This window comes from Harpegnathos saltator, unplaced genomic scaffold, assembly GCF_003227715.2.
Source record: "Harpegnathos saltator strain DR-91 unplaced genomic scaffold, Hsal_v8.6 scaffold58, whole genome shotgun sequence".
NCBI classification, from domain to species: domain Eukaryota; kingdom Metazoa; phylum Arthropoda; class Insecta; order Hymenoptera; family Formicidae; genus Harpegnathos; species Harpegnathos saltator.
The window spans coordinates 2654662-2669802 of record NW_020230404.1 but is presented as its reverse complement, the minus strand read 5'-3'; the positions used below and the strand labels follow the sequence as shown (position 1 = coordinate 2669802).

Here is a 15141-nt window from a genome sequence, read left to right as displayed (position 1 = left end):
CTCGGGTGCCAAAGTCAAAACTTTGAAAGTAATGCTGCAATATTTATTGTTAAAAAAAGTTACATGTTGCGTATAAACGTACAAAGTTTGGTACTCCCTGTGTGCCATGCTACATAACTAAAGTCATTATTTCCATATCAGATTCCGAAAGAATCTCATATCTCTTTTGAGTAATATGTATTTCATGGCACTGTGATAAACTACAATTGAGAATCACCATTGATTCCCATGGCAGCTGAAGAGTCAATACTATAATCTTATACGACAAATAAAATTGATAGTGTAACATATATATATATATATATATATATATATATATATATATATCAATGTAGACATATACAAAAATATCAAGTTTTATTCAATTATCTTTGCACATAGCGTGCTACAACTCTTATGCAACATTTGTAAGAAAGAGGGAGGGCGAAGCAATAAAATCGTCCTTGAACGAAACAATAACATGTAACCATCTCATTCCTGAATCGCGGTCTATAAAATTATTAAATTGATATCATTAACAATAAATTGGCGCCAAAGAAGCCATTCAATGACGTCTTATCCACAAAGCTGTGTGCGTACAGTGGAAATGACCGACTTTTTTCACGTAGTTAACAGCACTAGATTAACGTACTGGTCAGGTCGACGTTACCCGTCTCGCTATTCCTTCATCCGAAATCCAATATGTGGATAGATCTTATAAAATATACTTCGTAGACATTTTAATCGTTCCTTGCGCACTCTATAATCAAATTCAAAACACAAATCATGGATTAATTTCGCGGAAGAAAGAACAATACGCAAATTATTTATAAGCTCATTGGCACCGGAAAACTCACTGTATAACTTCGTCGATGTTCTCCGCGGAAGATCCTCGTCCATTTACCGAAGGAGATATACGGTATCCGAGTGTGCAAGTTTTACAATGAGGCTTACAATCCGAATCAATAGACCACACGGTGTCTATCGGCGGTGCATTAACAGTCGTGGAGCCACATAAACTACCAGTCCCGGATACTAACTGCCACGATCCAGTCGAGGATGTCGAGTCGTTTCTTTGTCGAAGACCAGGATTGCATGGTATGGGGACTCCGACCGGAGACGTGCGACTCGCAGATAATGATGGACGAGAGCCTCCTGCGATATTGACTTCCTTCTTTGGAGATGTCTTAAGCTTGCCAGGTATAGTATTCCTTCGGGAATTTCATCGGGATATGAGATTGATCGATATGCTCGAAGAGAGAAGATTCTCTTAACTCAAAATAAATCATTGAAGTGAGCATACCCGTTGTCTTCAGAGTCATCCTGACTTTCCACGGGAGATTCGACATGAAACACAGCTGGTGGTTCGCTATCCGCGCTTGTTTGGTTATCGGAGCTGGTCGAGCTGTTGGGGCTTACATTAGGGTTCAGTATTTCAAAGGATTCGCTGCCAATCACGAAATTATCCGGTTGTGAATCGTTGTGTTTAACGCTATCTGGATGCTTGTGTATGCTGAATTTATCGTTGTAAATATGTTTCAGGAAATAAAAGCAGAAGAAGAATATCTCCTCTCCTTTATTGAGCCGATCCTCCAAATTATGCCCAAAAAGCATCCAATCGTAGGCGATAGTGTAGTAGAGCAGTTGGTATGAATTCAACGTATGATGGATCACTCCGTCAGCCCACAAACTAATTCTCAATAACGAAATAAATAATGGCGTACGGTCCCAACCTAAAGATGATGATGATAATGATAATAATAATAATAATAATAATAATAATAATACATTAACTTTGCTGCAAATGAGAAATCTCAGCCAAGCAGCAGTACTGATGTTTCACTCGCGTACCTGAGATACAATGAATCAATATCCCGTCGTTACTGTCGCTCAAGTATCTCAGTATTAATCTTAAATAGTTTTGCGTTAATTTGACTAGATCCCACGTTGTGTATAGATCCCAACTGATCCGCAATTGATTCGATATCGAGTCTTCAGGTACAGAAATTGGAGCATCTACGTAATTCTGATACCAATCGAATACCAAGCCCTTGGGCAGATAATCGTGTTCTCTAAATTCCTTGAAGAATTCACATCCAGGATATGGCAGTGAAACGAGAGTAAAATGCCTGTATCTGTTTTCTTTGTCTACCTTCTCCGAGGAAGTCACGCTGGGTACCAAACAAAAGAGCTCTGTTTAAGGGTCTCTAAAAGTGGATTCACAGAATAAAAGACTGCTCATGCTAAGAACTATTATGGGAATTTACTGTGTCTATACGAAGGTAAACATTTTTTTAATAAGATAATAATCATTATCTATTTGAGCAATTTTCTCTCTTTTGTCTCAGTTACATTCTTTCCTCACTACAAGTGTGTATTTACTCACATAATATCTTTTGTTCATTAGTGGAAGAAACATAGTTAAAATAAAGAGCCGTCTTTTTCTTCTTTCTTTCTTTCTCTCTTTCAATTATACATAAATTCTGTGCTTCCAATTGCAATGATCATACTATTTTTTTATTTACACAATAAGGGATTTAACAAACCCGGATAATTCTGTTTTTCTCTTTGTGTCTTTAAACGCTTGTTCTATGTCATAAAGTCATAAAGTCATGCAATATACAAATATGTGAAAGATATTTAGTGTCGCATCCTTACTTCATCCCATATTTAACTTTCTTCTTTTCAACCATGAAGTCTATGATAGTATCTACCATAAGTGCCCTCAAAAGCCTTATATCTTGCGATCTAACTCTATCCAATAGTTGCCAATCAGTGAACATTGATTGTCCCATGTAATCTTCCCTCCAAGGTAGAGGCTTGTCCATCCGTTTGATCCGTTCGTGCACGGAATGATGATCGTCGTCACCGCCAAAAAAGTAATCTAATCCGGCTCTACCATAGATTTCTGGCCCGCCGGACAACGTCGCCGATCTGCACACGTGCTTACCCTCGTAAAATATCACCGGTACCGGGAATCTCGAGCGACACCTGGCATTTCTCGCGTCTATCATGAGTTTTTTGAGCTTGTTGGGATCGTACATGCTATAAACTATGTTGTCACCTATGTTTCCCTTTATGGACAGCATTGACCGCGAATTCGAGCATATGATTGGACGACACTTGTCGTTTCTAAATATTATAAGATGGCTAGGATAATGCGCGCAAAGATCGCCATTGCTATTATCGACTGTAAAATAATTGTAATCTAAACCAGTGAGCAGCAGGCATCGTTGCATGACGGCTTGACTCTGCAAAGATAATTGTCTTGTTAGATTACACAAAAGAAAGTATACAATAATTGCGCAAACACACATATATATATATATATTTGTTGGACAATTACTGTACGATCTGCTTCTCTGGTCCTGTAGGTGGTTTTTGAGAAATGTTCGACAAGTTCCTGTAAATCTTGCACAGTAATATCAGACATGATTTCTTGCGGCTTTATCTAGTTGCACCTTTTGACTTGCTTGAATAATCTTCCTAAGGAGGCACTGAGTTCTTGAGACAGTCACAATTAAACTCACGAGACATTAGCTGCTGGTATCTTGCATGGCAGAGACACAGCACAAACACTTATTTCAAGGTATATGCACATGTGACAGTGTAAATTGACATTCATCAAATTCTTCTTAGCAGGATTCATCTTCAGGTTGTTACATACAATTTTCTCCATTCAAAAATGTTCCGTTGTATGTGTAACATTCGATACATTCTACCATATACTCTATTCTTGCACAACTGTGTGACAATCATATTATCCTAATGACCTTTCCCAAAACAAATCACAGATCAGAAATATTTATGCCTTTATATCTTATATACACATAAATATATAACAATTTGCTTTTTTATTAGCAAGCTAATAAATATATTAAGAATATGAAAAAGTCACATTGTCAACTTAAAATATATGAATATACTCTTTACCGGATACTTTACAGGGTAAAGTTTTATATTAATATTGCACTTTATCTGTGGAATTTGACAAATTTTGATACACAGTGAATGGAAGAATTTGTACAACATACTCTTCAGAACAAAGAGAAATGGAATTAAATGTCCACAGAAGCTTTTCACGAGTACATTGAGATAATCTTCAGCTAGCAAAACAAACAAGCCGTGACCCAAGATTATTGTCGTCAACCATTTAAATAGGAAATTACTAGACATGTTTATAAAAAATGTTTGATAAACGAGGATAAAAGAAAAAAAGGGACAAAGTACAGAGAAAATCATGTATTAAACGCCGAAGAATCCACCGATTATGCTAAATAGAATTTTTTTCTATTGCGCACAGCTATTCACATAACTTTTGATATGCGTGCACGTGTCGCGAACTTTAACGACGAACATTCACACTTCATTTACTTGTCCGTACATTCAATATACACCCACTTTCTTATCACGAGGATTCAACGAGTGATACCGTATCCCTACTCAGTAGGTAGATATTCACTGATTAACGAAGCAGACGCAGAAACTTTTCTTGTATGATCTGTATCGAAAAAAAACCCACTCGCTCGTATCACTCGCGCCTAAACTAGCCTTATAAATTTGCAAATTAAAATTTTATCAACTGTAGCACAACGATTGCTCGCGAATACGCGAAAAATAAGCAAGACAGAAGGAAACAAGAGCAGGTAATTCTCCCCTCTCTCTCTCTCTCTCTCTCTCCATACAACTTAGCACGGCCAGTTTGCTCGGCAAGGATCAATCGCGCGTACAATTAATCGCGAGTTAGACGCGCGCGAGCGCTTCCCACGGCCATAATTTTATCTCTCTCTCTCTCTCTCTCTCTCTCTCTCTTTCTCTTGACGACCCCATGGGATTAATTATTCGCGTGCCGCGAACGTGTATAACCTACAAACGTCGACCACGCCGGCCATTCACTGAAAACCACGCACCGTTGAGTGTCCCACAGCGGACTGATGGGCGCGGATGGACGGACGAAGGAAGGAAAGAACGAACAGATACGAACGCGATGACGCGTCGACTTTGTTACACAACCTGTATTTTTCCGTCTCGTCGTGGCGCCGGCACAGTTACCAAAATTCTAAAAATACATTCTCGCGATTGCACGCACGTTCCAACGCACGTTCCTCTCGGTAACACGCTCGCACACGGCCGCTCTTTTTTTCGCGCTCTCGCCGATAAACGACACACGCATCGTTCGCGTCCTCGGCCGTTTGAACTCTCGCGTGTTTGAATCTTCCGTAGTGCCGATTCTGCGGCGGCCCGTTGATACGCGTCTCCCTATCGCGGTCACGTTTCCGCGTCTCTCAAGCCCACTGACGTAGCCTTGATCAGCTTGGCGAGACACGCGCGACCGCTGTCCTTTCCTCCCTGCATCCCGCATCCTCATTCTGACTACGCCGTTCCCCGCCCGTCATTTCCTCGCCATCTTTCGGCGACGTCGCGCTCGTCGTATGCGCGTGCCGCGTTGATCGATATACGTTTATAAGCTTCGCCAATTAATTCCTTCGAACGAAAGCCGCGCGAAACCGGCATTCGTCTCAGTCGCGCGCGCCGATTTTGCGTCTCCAGCGAGAGATATGCATCCACTACCGCGCGCGGAAAATCCGTCGATACGTATCCTTCTGCGAGGTGTATGTCAAACTGTACCCGTCAACTGCACCACAGTGCAGGTACAAGTTAATTAACAATTAATCCGTCGTAATCAGCGACGAGATACTGTAAAGCCTTACTGCGTTAGCCTTATGGGATTTAGGCCCAGTTGCACCAACATTATTTTGGTTTCAAGTGAGACTTTAATATATCTTTGTCTTTATTTATTTAGTAAGAAAGATAAAGATAGACTTATGTTTAAGTCTCACTTAAAACCAAAATAATGTTGGTGCAACTGCAACCTAATAGCACAGATGTCCACAGGACGTTCACAGAGTACGTCTTGAGGACGTCCTAGGGATGTTTCTTCATGCTCATGACGTCCTCTAGGACGTTCCCAGGAGAACATGTGCTATCAGGGTAGATCTTGGCATATCATAAACGGTCTATAATAGATGATTTAAACTTTAGGCTATAAAAAATTAACTAATCACAGTCGAATGTGAGGAAAATAATTGACTGCGATTGGTTAATTTCTTACGGCTCAAAATTTAAATCACTACCATCGTAGACTGGGACTTCGAAGAAATCTTGCTGTGCATTAGAGTGCCCTCTTAGGAACATTGTGGACGGAATATGAAACATAGCTTGCAATAAGCGTGGATGGTAACAGATATAGAAAAATGAGAAAAAGGTATTGCAAAGTATCAGAGAGGAACGCGAGAGTGGCCAACCAACACGGCGTCTCGGCAACACCGACTTTCCGCACTGCGAAAGAGCGCCATCTGCATCCATTTTGAAAGGGGAACTACGATACTACATACGCTTTCAGGTTTCGGCGGTAAAACCTGCATGTAATTATATCCATTTTCAGGCGTATATGTCCGTGTTACAACTATAACAGCGTACTCGACAAGCACGGTCTCGCATATTGTTATGCGTTTACAACATGAACTAATAGGTTAACATGTGCAAAAAAAAGAATTGACATTGTGTATGATTAAAATCATGAAGATCAGACGAAGTGTCTGATAATTAGCTGCCAACCCGAAATGTGAGAATAAATTGGGTTGAGACAAACAAGTCCCATACCGTTTTGCGAAATTCGCAATAATTATAAAGTTGTATCTTGAGTCGTTTAGGAGATATCGAAGGTTAAAGTTTTCCAGCTTGTACCGTTGATATCTCCGCTTCTACTGGGAATTGAGAGTCGAAATTTATGGTGAGAATAGGGTTTTTAAAGGACTATATTTTGACCAAAAAGAAAAACAGACCTGTATCTCTAGCTGTTTAGGAGATATCGAAGGTTAAAGTTTTCCAAATTGTTCCGTTGATATCTCCGCTTCTACTGGGTATTGAGAGTCGAAATTTATGGTGAGAATAAGGTTTTTACAGGACTATATTTTGGCAAAAGCGCGTTCCTATGTCTTGAGTTCCTATGTCCGTGAAGAAACTGGTCGGAGGACGTTCGCAGCCGCGGTGGAATTTGACGCTCGCGTTCGCAAGGGCCTAACATTCTACTCGCGAAGGGATGCCATCGCTCCCCTCCCCCTCTTTTCACAACGACGCGGATGTTTAACTTCTTTCTTCCTTATTTTTCGCGACAACGATACTGCGACGAGGCTCGAACGAGGCAAGTTCGCTTATAACCTACGTTTATGTTAAAAGCGCTTCTCGGGAACATTCCGCTCGAGGGGTTAGTCCGCGATGGAAAGTTTCCTGCTACCGGAGGCCGCTGTGGTTTAAAGTTAAATCGCAGCAAGAGCATTGTTATCGGGCAGCCCTGAGACAGGATGCTGTCATCCGTCCGTGACATTTGCTGCACGCCTATGCAATTATCGGCAAATTCGGTTTTCTCGATTGTTTCCGCGATTTCAAGTAGCCATAATATATGGCGATGATACATAGCAATATGTGGCAATAATATATGGCAATAATATATGTCAACAATATATGGCATCAATATATGGCAACAATATGTGGCAATAATATATGGCAATAATTCATGGAATATATTTTTCGTTACAAAAGTCAATGCAAATTTGCGGCATGCACAATGTAATAATAAATGAGCTCTCTGCGAGCATTGAGTCAAACGCTCACCGATGATGATATTGATGATGTTCCATTGCATTCAACTAGATCCACCAATGTTCGTTCATGTGCGCTGCCGCTCTCCGTGTTGCGCAGCATCCATCTTGCAGCGCGTCCCACGTTGATTGCTACACTTTCGCCACACTTCCGCGACGCGGTCGATACGCGGTATTAGAGCGGCGATATTTGCGTCAATTAACGAACGTTTTACGTTGACATCGGTGGAAACTTTTTACGCGCTGCGTAACGGACTCTATATAAACTCTATCGGAGCAAGAACCGTGTGAAAATTTATCGACTCGTCCAACGGATTTTTACGACGCTTTTCGCGATCGCGCCTGAAAAGTCGCGAAAATGCGGAAGTATCGATATCTACGAGAATATTCGCGAATACATGCGAGGAAAGATTAGACAATTAGAAACCGCGGTCACTCCGAGGGAGCGCAAAGAGAGAGAGAGAGAGAGAGAGGCAAAGTTTTCGCACATGATAGTTCCGTCACGACGAAGCTTACGTTCGCGATACTTTGGCGAAATGAGAATTTAAGCTTTCTTTGTTGTAGCAGCGCGGATAAAAACGCGTATATTGATAACCGCGGTCGCGATGTTCAAAGGCACGCGAGCGAGGATACCTCAAGCTCAGCGTGCGTTGGCGCAATTTCTGCGCGCATTATACGCTACTCGAGACAATAGGGATCGTGATGAATGGACAATATTGCCAAATAATTGTACAGCCTGTTTTGCAAATAAAAGAAAAGTAGCCAACGGTATCGGCATTTGTGCATATGAATATATTTTACACGGACAATTGAATATTGTCAAATAATTGTCGTTAAATAATTCCGCTTGAAAGATGAAAATAAAACAGCTGACAACGGTATCGCGTTTGTAGACATGAATATCTCTTATTCAAATGAACATTAAAAAAGAATCATTCGGTATTTTAAATCTCGTATGTAATGCAGGCTATCGATCTATCGAAGTAATCCCCTGATTGTTTCGAGCAATGTATTTTATTCAACGTCACACAAACACACACATGCAAGAATCTATCTGCAATTTGCATTGACTCGAACGATATTTTTTAGTCCCACATCCGTCATGCAGAAATTTGTTTCTCTTTTTATTTTGACTCACCGAAACGACTTGCAGTCAGAGCCGGCCACGTTCCGCTTCAACTCTGTAACAAAAAATTCACATTTGCTCATTAGATCAGACCAACGAGTACGGGCGAATAAAAAAGTAGTTTATCCTCTACGATCGTAATTCAAGTCGAACCGGAAATTATATCCCAGTTCTAGATCGCCAAGGGTCAAACAGAGGACTATAGTAAACTTATAAACTTACCTTCAAGCCGACTCTGCTTGGCCCGAATCGAATCCTCCGATGCGGCATCCGCGTTCGCTGGATTGCTATTGCTTTCAACAACTGAAACAGAAAAATAATTTTCCCGGTTGATAATCTGCGGTAGAGAGAGAGAGAGAGAATGAATATCTTTGATCGAGACGGATCAAAAATACTGAAATATTTTGATACGGAATTTTTATCTTTATATTTTTGTTTCAACATTGAAAATTTAAATGAGCCTTGGAGCTTTCAAGAGAGCTGATGAGGAACAAGTTGCAAAGGCAAAGATCGTAAAGGGTTGAACACAAATGTGTAGGAAACTTGTAAACTTTACCTTCCGACCGACTCTGCTTGGCCCGAACCGAATCCTCCGGTGCGGCATCCGCGTTCGCCGGACTTGCTTCCCGCAACGTCTGGAACAAAAATTTAGCGTTCTTGGTTGGTAAGCTGCGGTAGAGAAAGAATGTTTGGTTGGGATGAGTGGAAAATATTCGCTACGATTTCTTTTCTTCACTGACATTGAAAGTCTAGATACTTGGACTTGGAACTCTTGAAAGAGCTGACGAAAAAAGATAACAACAAGAAGCGGAGACAACAGTTGTGTGCTCTCGAAAATACTCTTTTACGAATGAATATTTAAATTTAGATCCCATAACGAGAGTAAACAGACTTGAAAGAAGCGCTGACCGAAAACAAAAAAGGTCGCAGTCTAAGAAGAGCGGTATGACGTTGAATATTTTACATAAGACCGGTATACGCATACAGTTGGGAATTATTCAGAATATTTGATTGAGAACATAATGAAGAGATCCGCGTTCATGGACCGTTATCCGTCTCTGTCTGGATCAATACCTGTTGTATACAACAACGCAATAAATAGATAGACAGACGAGAGTAATTGCAGATTCATAAAGTCATGATTACTAGTCGGATGATGACGGATTGTGAATGCCGAGCGCGAAATTCCGAAATTCATATTCCCGGAAAATTCGTAAAATGTCCGCTCTCGTTATCGGAGACCTCCCGCATAATAAATGATTCCACATACCTGGAAACGTGACGTATCGCTGCCGGCTGCTGGAGTCCTTCGGATTTCACTCGCTCACACTTCTAATGCCGATACTCGCGATTCGACCGTGCGGTTAATCAACGCGATATGCCGATTGAGTATCTCGAGGAGCGACGAGATACATTTCTTTCAATAAACACGAGACGGAAGTGATGAGCGCGTCGCGCACGGCTGCTGCTGATGGAATAAGGTCGAATACGCGAGGCGCACGAGTATTAATACGAAGGGCAAAAAGTGTCATCGCTCGCGAGCCGATCAAAACAATCGGCGCGATATAAACATTGCGGGCCTCGGCGGCCCGCCGTTCAAGCAAGAGAGACTTGCCCTTGGGCGTCTTTTCTTTTCTCGAAAGTTCCGAGACAACGAGGGGAATGCGAGGAAGCCTTTCAACTGCACGCGACATTGATTTACTATTTATTGATTACCGAAAATAAAGAAAATTATTCTGTCGAAGCATCGGATATTTGTTTTCAGAAAATAATTAAAGGTCATGATTGTGTTAAAAAGTGAAATTTTATTCCATGCGAATTTTGTCTCGTTCTTACTACATGTGAGATTATCCGCTCCGGACAATAACTCTTTTACTTTTCATCTAATATTCAGTGATGATAAATAACACTTAATTGCATTCGTTTGGCTTTTTTTATTTTGAAAATAAAAAAATATATACCAGGGTGAGATTTCACCCGTGACAACATCAACTGATGGTTGGTGATTTTCTTTGATGCTTTTTTTAAAAGTTGAGATATTTCGTCGACTCGCGGGATATTTATAATCGAAGTCTCGTCGCGTTAATTAACACGTGCACCTCGGAACGGATCGAATGTTCATTGACAGCCACTGTCAGTGCCACGAGCGAATGTCCGGAGCGGACGGGATGCTGAATTGCGAAGCAGGACGAAGGGAACGGTACATCATGCGTCTCCAGACGTCTCCAAATCGTTTATTATACAGGAGACTTTCATACGGCAACATGTATTCGAAGATTTAATATTTAATACGTACTTTAATTTTTCCTGCTCCCTCCCGTCTGCTCTTTTTAAACCTCCGGGCATAGTCTGGCATAGAGATGGCAACTGTAGTTGCAGCACGGACATAAACCGCCTGAAAGTGGATGTAGCACGGACTTCCATCACATGCCATGATTTTACCACCGAGACCTGAAAGTGGATGTAGCATCGTAGTTCCCCTCTCAAAATGCATGCAGACAGCGTCCTTTCCCAGTGCGAAAAGTCGGTGTCGCAGAAAATGCCATGTTGGCCGCTCTCGGTCCTCTGTCCTTACAAATAGCATCAATGTACGCCTATTCGTTATGAAGAAATCGAAGCCAATAGGTCAAGATAAAGCTTGATACCTTGATGGCGATATGTTATTACCGGCTACACGCTCGCGGTATATCGAAGATCAGCGCGCCGCGAGCGTAATTCTCGATTGAATGTTGCGCTACTGAGCCGCGCGCTGGCGCCACACGTAGCGTCGGCCGGCAGCGCGACGCGTGCGCGTTCGACGGAACGGCGGAACCGGAGCGTCCGCGCAGTCCGACGTGGGGGAACATTCGAGGCGGCTCGTTTCGCAATATGGCGAGTGTGCGGCGAGAGCCTGTCGGATCGCGGTGTGCGTGATCGGCGCTGTTTCGCGTGTACGCTGCGTATCGTTGTTCGTGTCGTTGGCCGTGATATGCTGGCGGAGGTATCCCGGGCGCGTACTCACGACGCGTCGTGAGAATCGGCGCGCGTCACTCGTGCAAATCGCGCGCAAAGGGCCGACGCGACGGCGACGGCTTCTCGACGACCTCCCGGCGACGGTGACGAAGGTGATAGTGGCGGCGGCGGCGGCGGCGGCGGCGGCGGCAGCGGCGGTGGCAGCGGCGGTGGCAGCGGCGGTGGCGACGACGACGACGACGACGACGACGACGACGACGTCGTCGTAGGCGACGTACGTCCTCCCCGGCCGACGTGCGACGCGGTTCGCGGGCTCGCACGCGAGAGAGACACACGCGAGAAACGCGTGCGAGAGCGCGCGCAGGCCGCACGGTGAAAGTAAACAAACCGATATGAGCACGGTACTCGGTAGTGTCGGCGAGACGACGGCGGGCGTCCTTCTGGAGCCTGATGTAGAGAGCATCCTCGAAGAGAAGAACCAGCTCATCAGCCGGCAGTACGCGGAGATCGAGCGGCTGCAGCGCGAGCTCGCCGAGGTCGTCGGCGAGAGGGACGCCTTGCTCTGCGAGGTGTCAAAGTTCAAGTTCGAGCGCGAGATGACCGACCTCAAGCGTCTGCAGGATGACAGGTGCGTAGGCTTATTTATGTTATCCTTCTCTCTCGCCTTCTCGTCCGCCTCTCCTCTCACCGCGTTCTCGTTAACGAGGCACTGGGAGTCTCGGAGGATAGAAAAAGTCCGGTTTGCTGCGAGAGCAGCGGTTTCGTTCTCCCTCCTCCTTCTCGCTCGCTTGCTCTCTCCTTTCTCTCTCTCTCTCCCCCTCTCCCTCTCTCTCTCTCTCTCTCTCTCTCTCTCTCTCTCTCTCTCTCTCTCTCTCTCTCTCTCTCTCTTTTTCCACGCTCTTTGTACGTTCTTACGCAATTTTCTTGCCTCCTCTTTCGCTCTCCCTCTCTTTCGTCTCGGTTTTCTTCTTTCGTTCCGAGAGCTCGTGTATGTTATTTTATTTCGAGTGCGTTGAGGATAACACACGACGCATCCAGAGAAAAGGAAAAAGAGAAAGAGAGAACTGACCCGACCTGACCCGCGGCGGTGATGAAATTATTCTGTCGGCAAAATTAGCACTCGCGTATTGTTCTCCTTAAACGCGCGCGCGTGATAATTCGGGTTCTTCTCGCGTCTTAAGCGACTCTTGGCTCTAGTGAGATGGAGGGCGAATGGAACAAAAGTTTACGGGGGTGTAGCGAGTGCGTGCGTGCGTGCGTGCGTGCGTGCGTGCGTACGGGTGAAATGAAGAGGTCTGCCCTTTCAGAGTCGCGTCTTTCTCTCTCGCGCTATTACGTAGCGCTCATGATGAGGTAAAAGGTGCGTGTGTCCGAGTGCTCGCGACACGATTTCTAACATCCAAATGACCGTATCTGTCGCCGCCGAGCGCTTTTTTACGCTCGAGTGTGGGACATCGTAGATAATAAATATCACGGGGCGATACTTTCGACTAGAAAGCGCGTTTTTACTTTCGAAACGAAAACTGGAGAAGCCGGAGAGAGAGAGAGAGAGAGGGGGAGAGAGAGAGAGAGAGAGAGAGAGAGAGAGAGAGAGAGAGAGAGAGAGAGAGAATGACGAGTGGTGCGCGGCGACGGTGGCGGCGACACGAAACTGTGAAAATGGACATCGCGGCTGAAGGACGCACCCACCTTTTCCCGCGCGTTTTTCCTTCAGCTCCTCGCCCGAGTCGAGCCTGCTTCGTTTGTGCTCGCACTTCGTTTTCGCGGTATCTTCCCGTGATCTGCCGTGTGAGTCCAGCGTGAATTGCGTTACGAGGAGGGTGGTTCACCCTCGCGCCAGCCGCGAGACACGAACGGGTAGGACGTCGCGTTGCCCTTCCAAAAAGAGCCATCAGATATCAGTAATCGCGAAATTAACGTTGCAGCGACGCGCGAGTGTGTTTCGTCGCGTTGCGTTTACAAACAAATTTGTTGCCATGCTGGCTACGAGATGGGAATGACGCGATATTCCAAGAAAAGCACGCAATTCACATACGCAGCGGGCGAGAGACGCGTCTCAAGGCTTCGCCTTTGCCCGTTTGCGATGTTGCTGTTGTCTGGTGTAATTCTCTTGTTTACGCTAGATAGCGATATTAGAGATTACGCAGTTGCAGACGCGTAGATCGGCCGAAGGCGTCACGACGCCGCTTGTGACAGCCGTGCGAATATACTGCGAAGGCACACACGTTTGTAATTTCAACCAGACTCGCGTCTGGTCATAACGCGAGAACAGCAACGTTTCCCGTCGTCGACTCCCGTCCCATCCCCGCTAAGGTTGCCAGAGATCCTCCTTTGGAAAGGATTGTCCTCTGTTCTAGCCGAAATCTTCGTCCTACCTACAAAATCCTACCGAGGATGTTACCTGTCCTTTTTACCGCGTCGGAGTGCGTTCCTGTCTACCACTTATCAGATGTAGACCGCTGGCTTATCTAAGTCACTAGCTACCAACACATTCTTGTGAATATACTTTTATCGATAATATACTTTTGTTTATCAAGATCTTCTTTCGCTCATCGAAATTTTTGACGTCCTTTCCTATGAATTGACAAATCTGGCAATCCTCCGCTGAGTTTGACCGATTGCTCCGCGATTATCCAGACGCTCCGAGGTGATCATTTCGTCGTCGTCGTCGGAGACGTCGAGCTGGCTCCGTCGCTCATCACGTCTCGAACGTGTTGCTTTACTCGATCAAACCTCGAGTTATGTTATCGAGGTGGTATTCACCTGAATATGATTTCTCCTCAGTGTTATCTGCTTTCTATGCCTATTTGTCACGGATTTCATCGGGAGCCCTTATCTCGGATCGCGCGCGATTTTTACCACTTGCCGAATTACGATGGCCGTGTCGAGAACGTGTGTCGTAAAGAATCGATGCGTCGAATGCGCCACGTGATCCAGATAACGGGGCGAGTATCCGCCGCGTCGTCGTGTCATCGGCGAGCTGCAGTTCTCAGCATGTTACTTACAACTGGCGCTTAAGGGCATCAATATCTGCACGGTGTTGTTTTTATTCGCTTTGAGCAAACTTCTTAATTCGCCGAGGAATTCGCTGGCGAAAACACGTAGACAATAAATTGTTATTCGTTAGCGTCGAAAATTAAAAGGCGCGTCTAGCGGTCAGGATTGAACGTGCCCAACTTTGCCGCGGCGACTACGCGGGACGTCGCGTCGTTTGAAAGGAGCTTGCTCGAAGCGGATAAATCACCCTTTACACACGCGTGTCTCGGGTATCCGCAACGCTCTTCCATGACGCTTCTTGCAACGCCGAGCGCTTTAATTTCAACGCCAGCGCGCGTTGAAGCCGCGGACGATGATATTCCGCGCATTCGTCCGTCTCGCTATCAACGTGCGAGCGCGTGCACAGATAAATTGGTAATCTACGAT

General features: G+C 44.6%; 2 protein-coding genes across 7 annotated transcripts in view; one reads left to right on the top strand and one right to left on the bottom strand.

The window, feature by feature from the left end:
• Positions 1-338: 338 nt before the first annotated feature.
• Positions 339-5602, bottom strand: EDTP (Egg-derived tyrosine phosphatase). 3 transcript variants are annotated; one of them, XM_011148998.3, is made up of 7 exons: positions 4993-5602; positions 3326-3752; positions 2638-3230; positions 1831-2150; positions 1283-1712; positions 837-1190; positions 339-739 (listed from the first exon to the last, which is right to left on the bottom strand). In XM_011148998.3, the coding sequence occupies exons 2-7, from the start codon at positions 3410-3412 to the stop codon at positions 658-660; spliced, it is 1866 nt and encodes a 621-aa protein (XP_011147300.1). In that variant the 5' UTR covers positions 3413-3752; positions 4993-5602; the 3' UTR covers positions 339-657. The 3 variants fall into 3 exon arrangements, with proteins under 3 accessions (XP_011147300.1, XP_025159658.1, XP_011147301.1); XM_025303873.1 differs by having other exon boundaries at positions 3326-3723; XM_011148999.3 differs by having other exon boundaries at positions 3326-3628.
• Positions 5603-11934: 6332 nt separating this feature from the next.
• siz (Brefeldin-resistant Arf-GEF family protein schizo) overlaps positions 11935-15141 on the top strand; it is a 52746-nt gene continuing 49539 nt past the window's right edge. For 2 of the 4 annotated variants that reach the window (XM_011149008.3, XM_025303900.1), the window contains exon 1: positions 11935-12346. In XM_011149008.3, coding sequence (XP_011147310.1) covers positions 12111-12346 — 236 coding nt within the window. In that variant the 5' untranslated portion in view covers positions 11935-12110. The remainder of the gene's footprint in view (positions 12347-15141) is intronic. The other 2 variants (XM_011149011.3, XM_011149007.3) reach the window with 1 other exon arrangement.

What these genes read in the sequence shown, in the direction of transcription:
- EDTP (XM_011148998.3), bottom strand. Translation starts at nt 3,412, where the DNA reads ATGTCTGATATTACTGTGCAAGATTTACAGGAACTTGTCGAACATTTC. An exon ending in AAAGTTAAATATGGGATGAA is followed by an intron (nt 2,151 to 2,637) that starts GTAAGGATGCGA and finishes TTTGGTACCCAG; the next exon opens with CGTGACTTCCTCGGAGAAGG. An exon ending in AACATCGACGAAGTTATACA is followed by an intron (nt 740 to 836) that starts GTGAGTTTTCCG and finishes ATTTGATTATAG; the next exon opens with AGTGCGCAAGGAACGATTAA.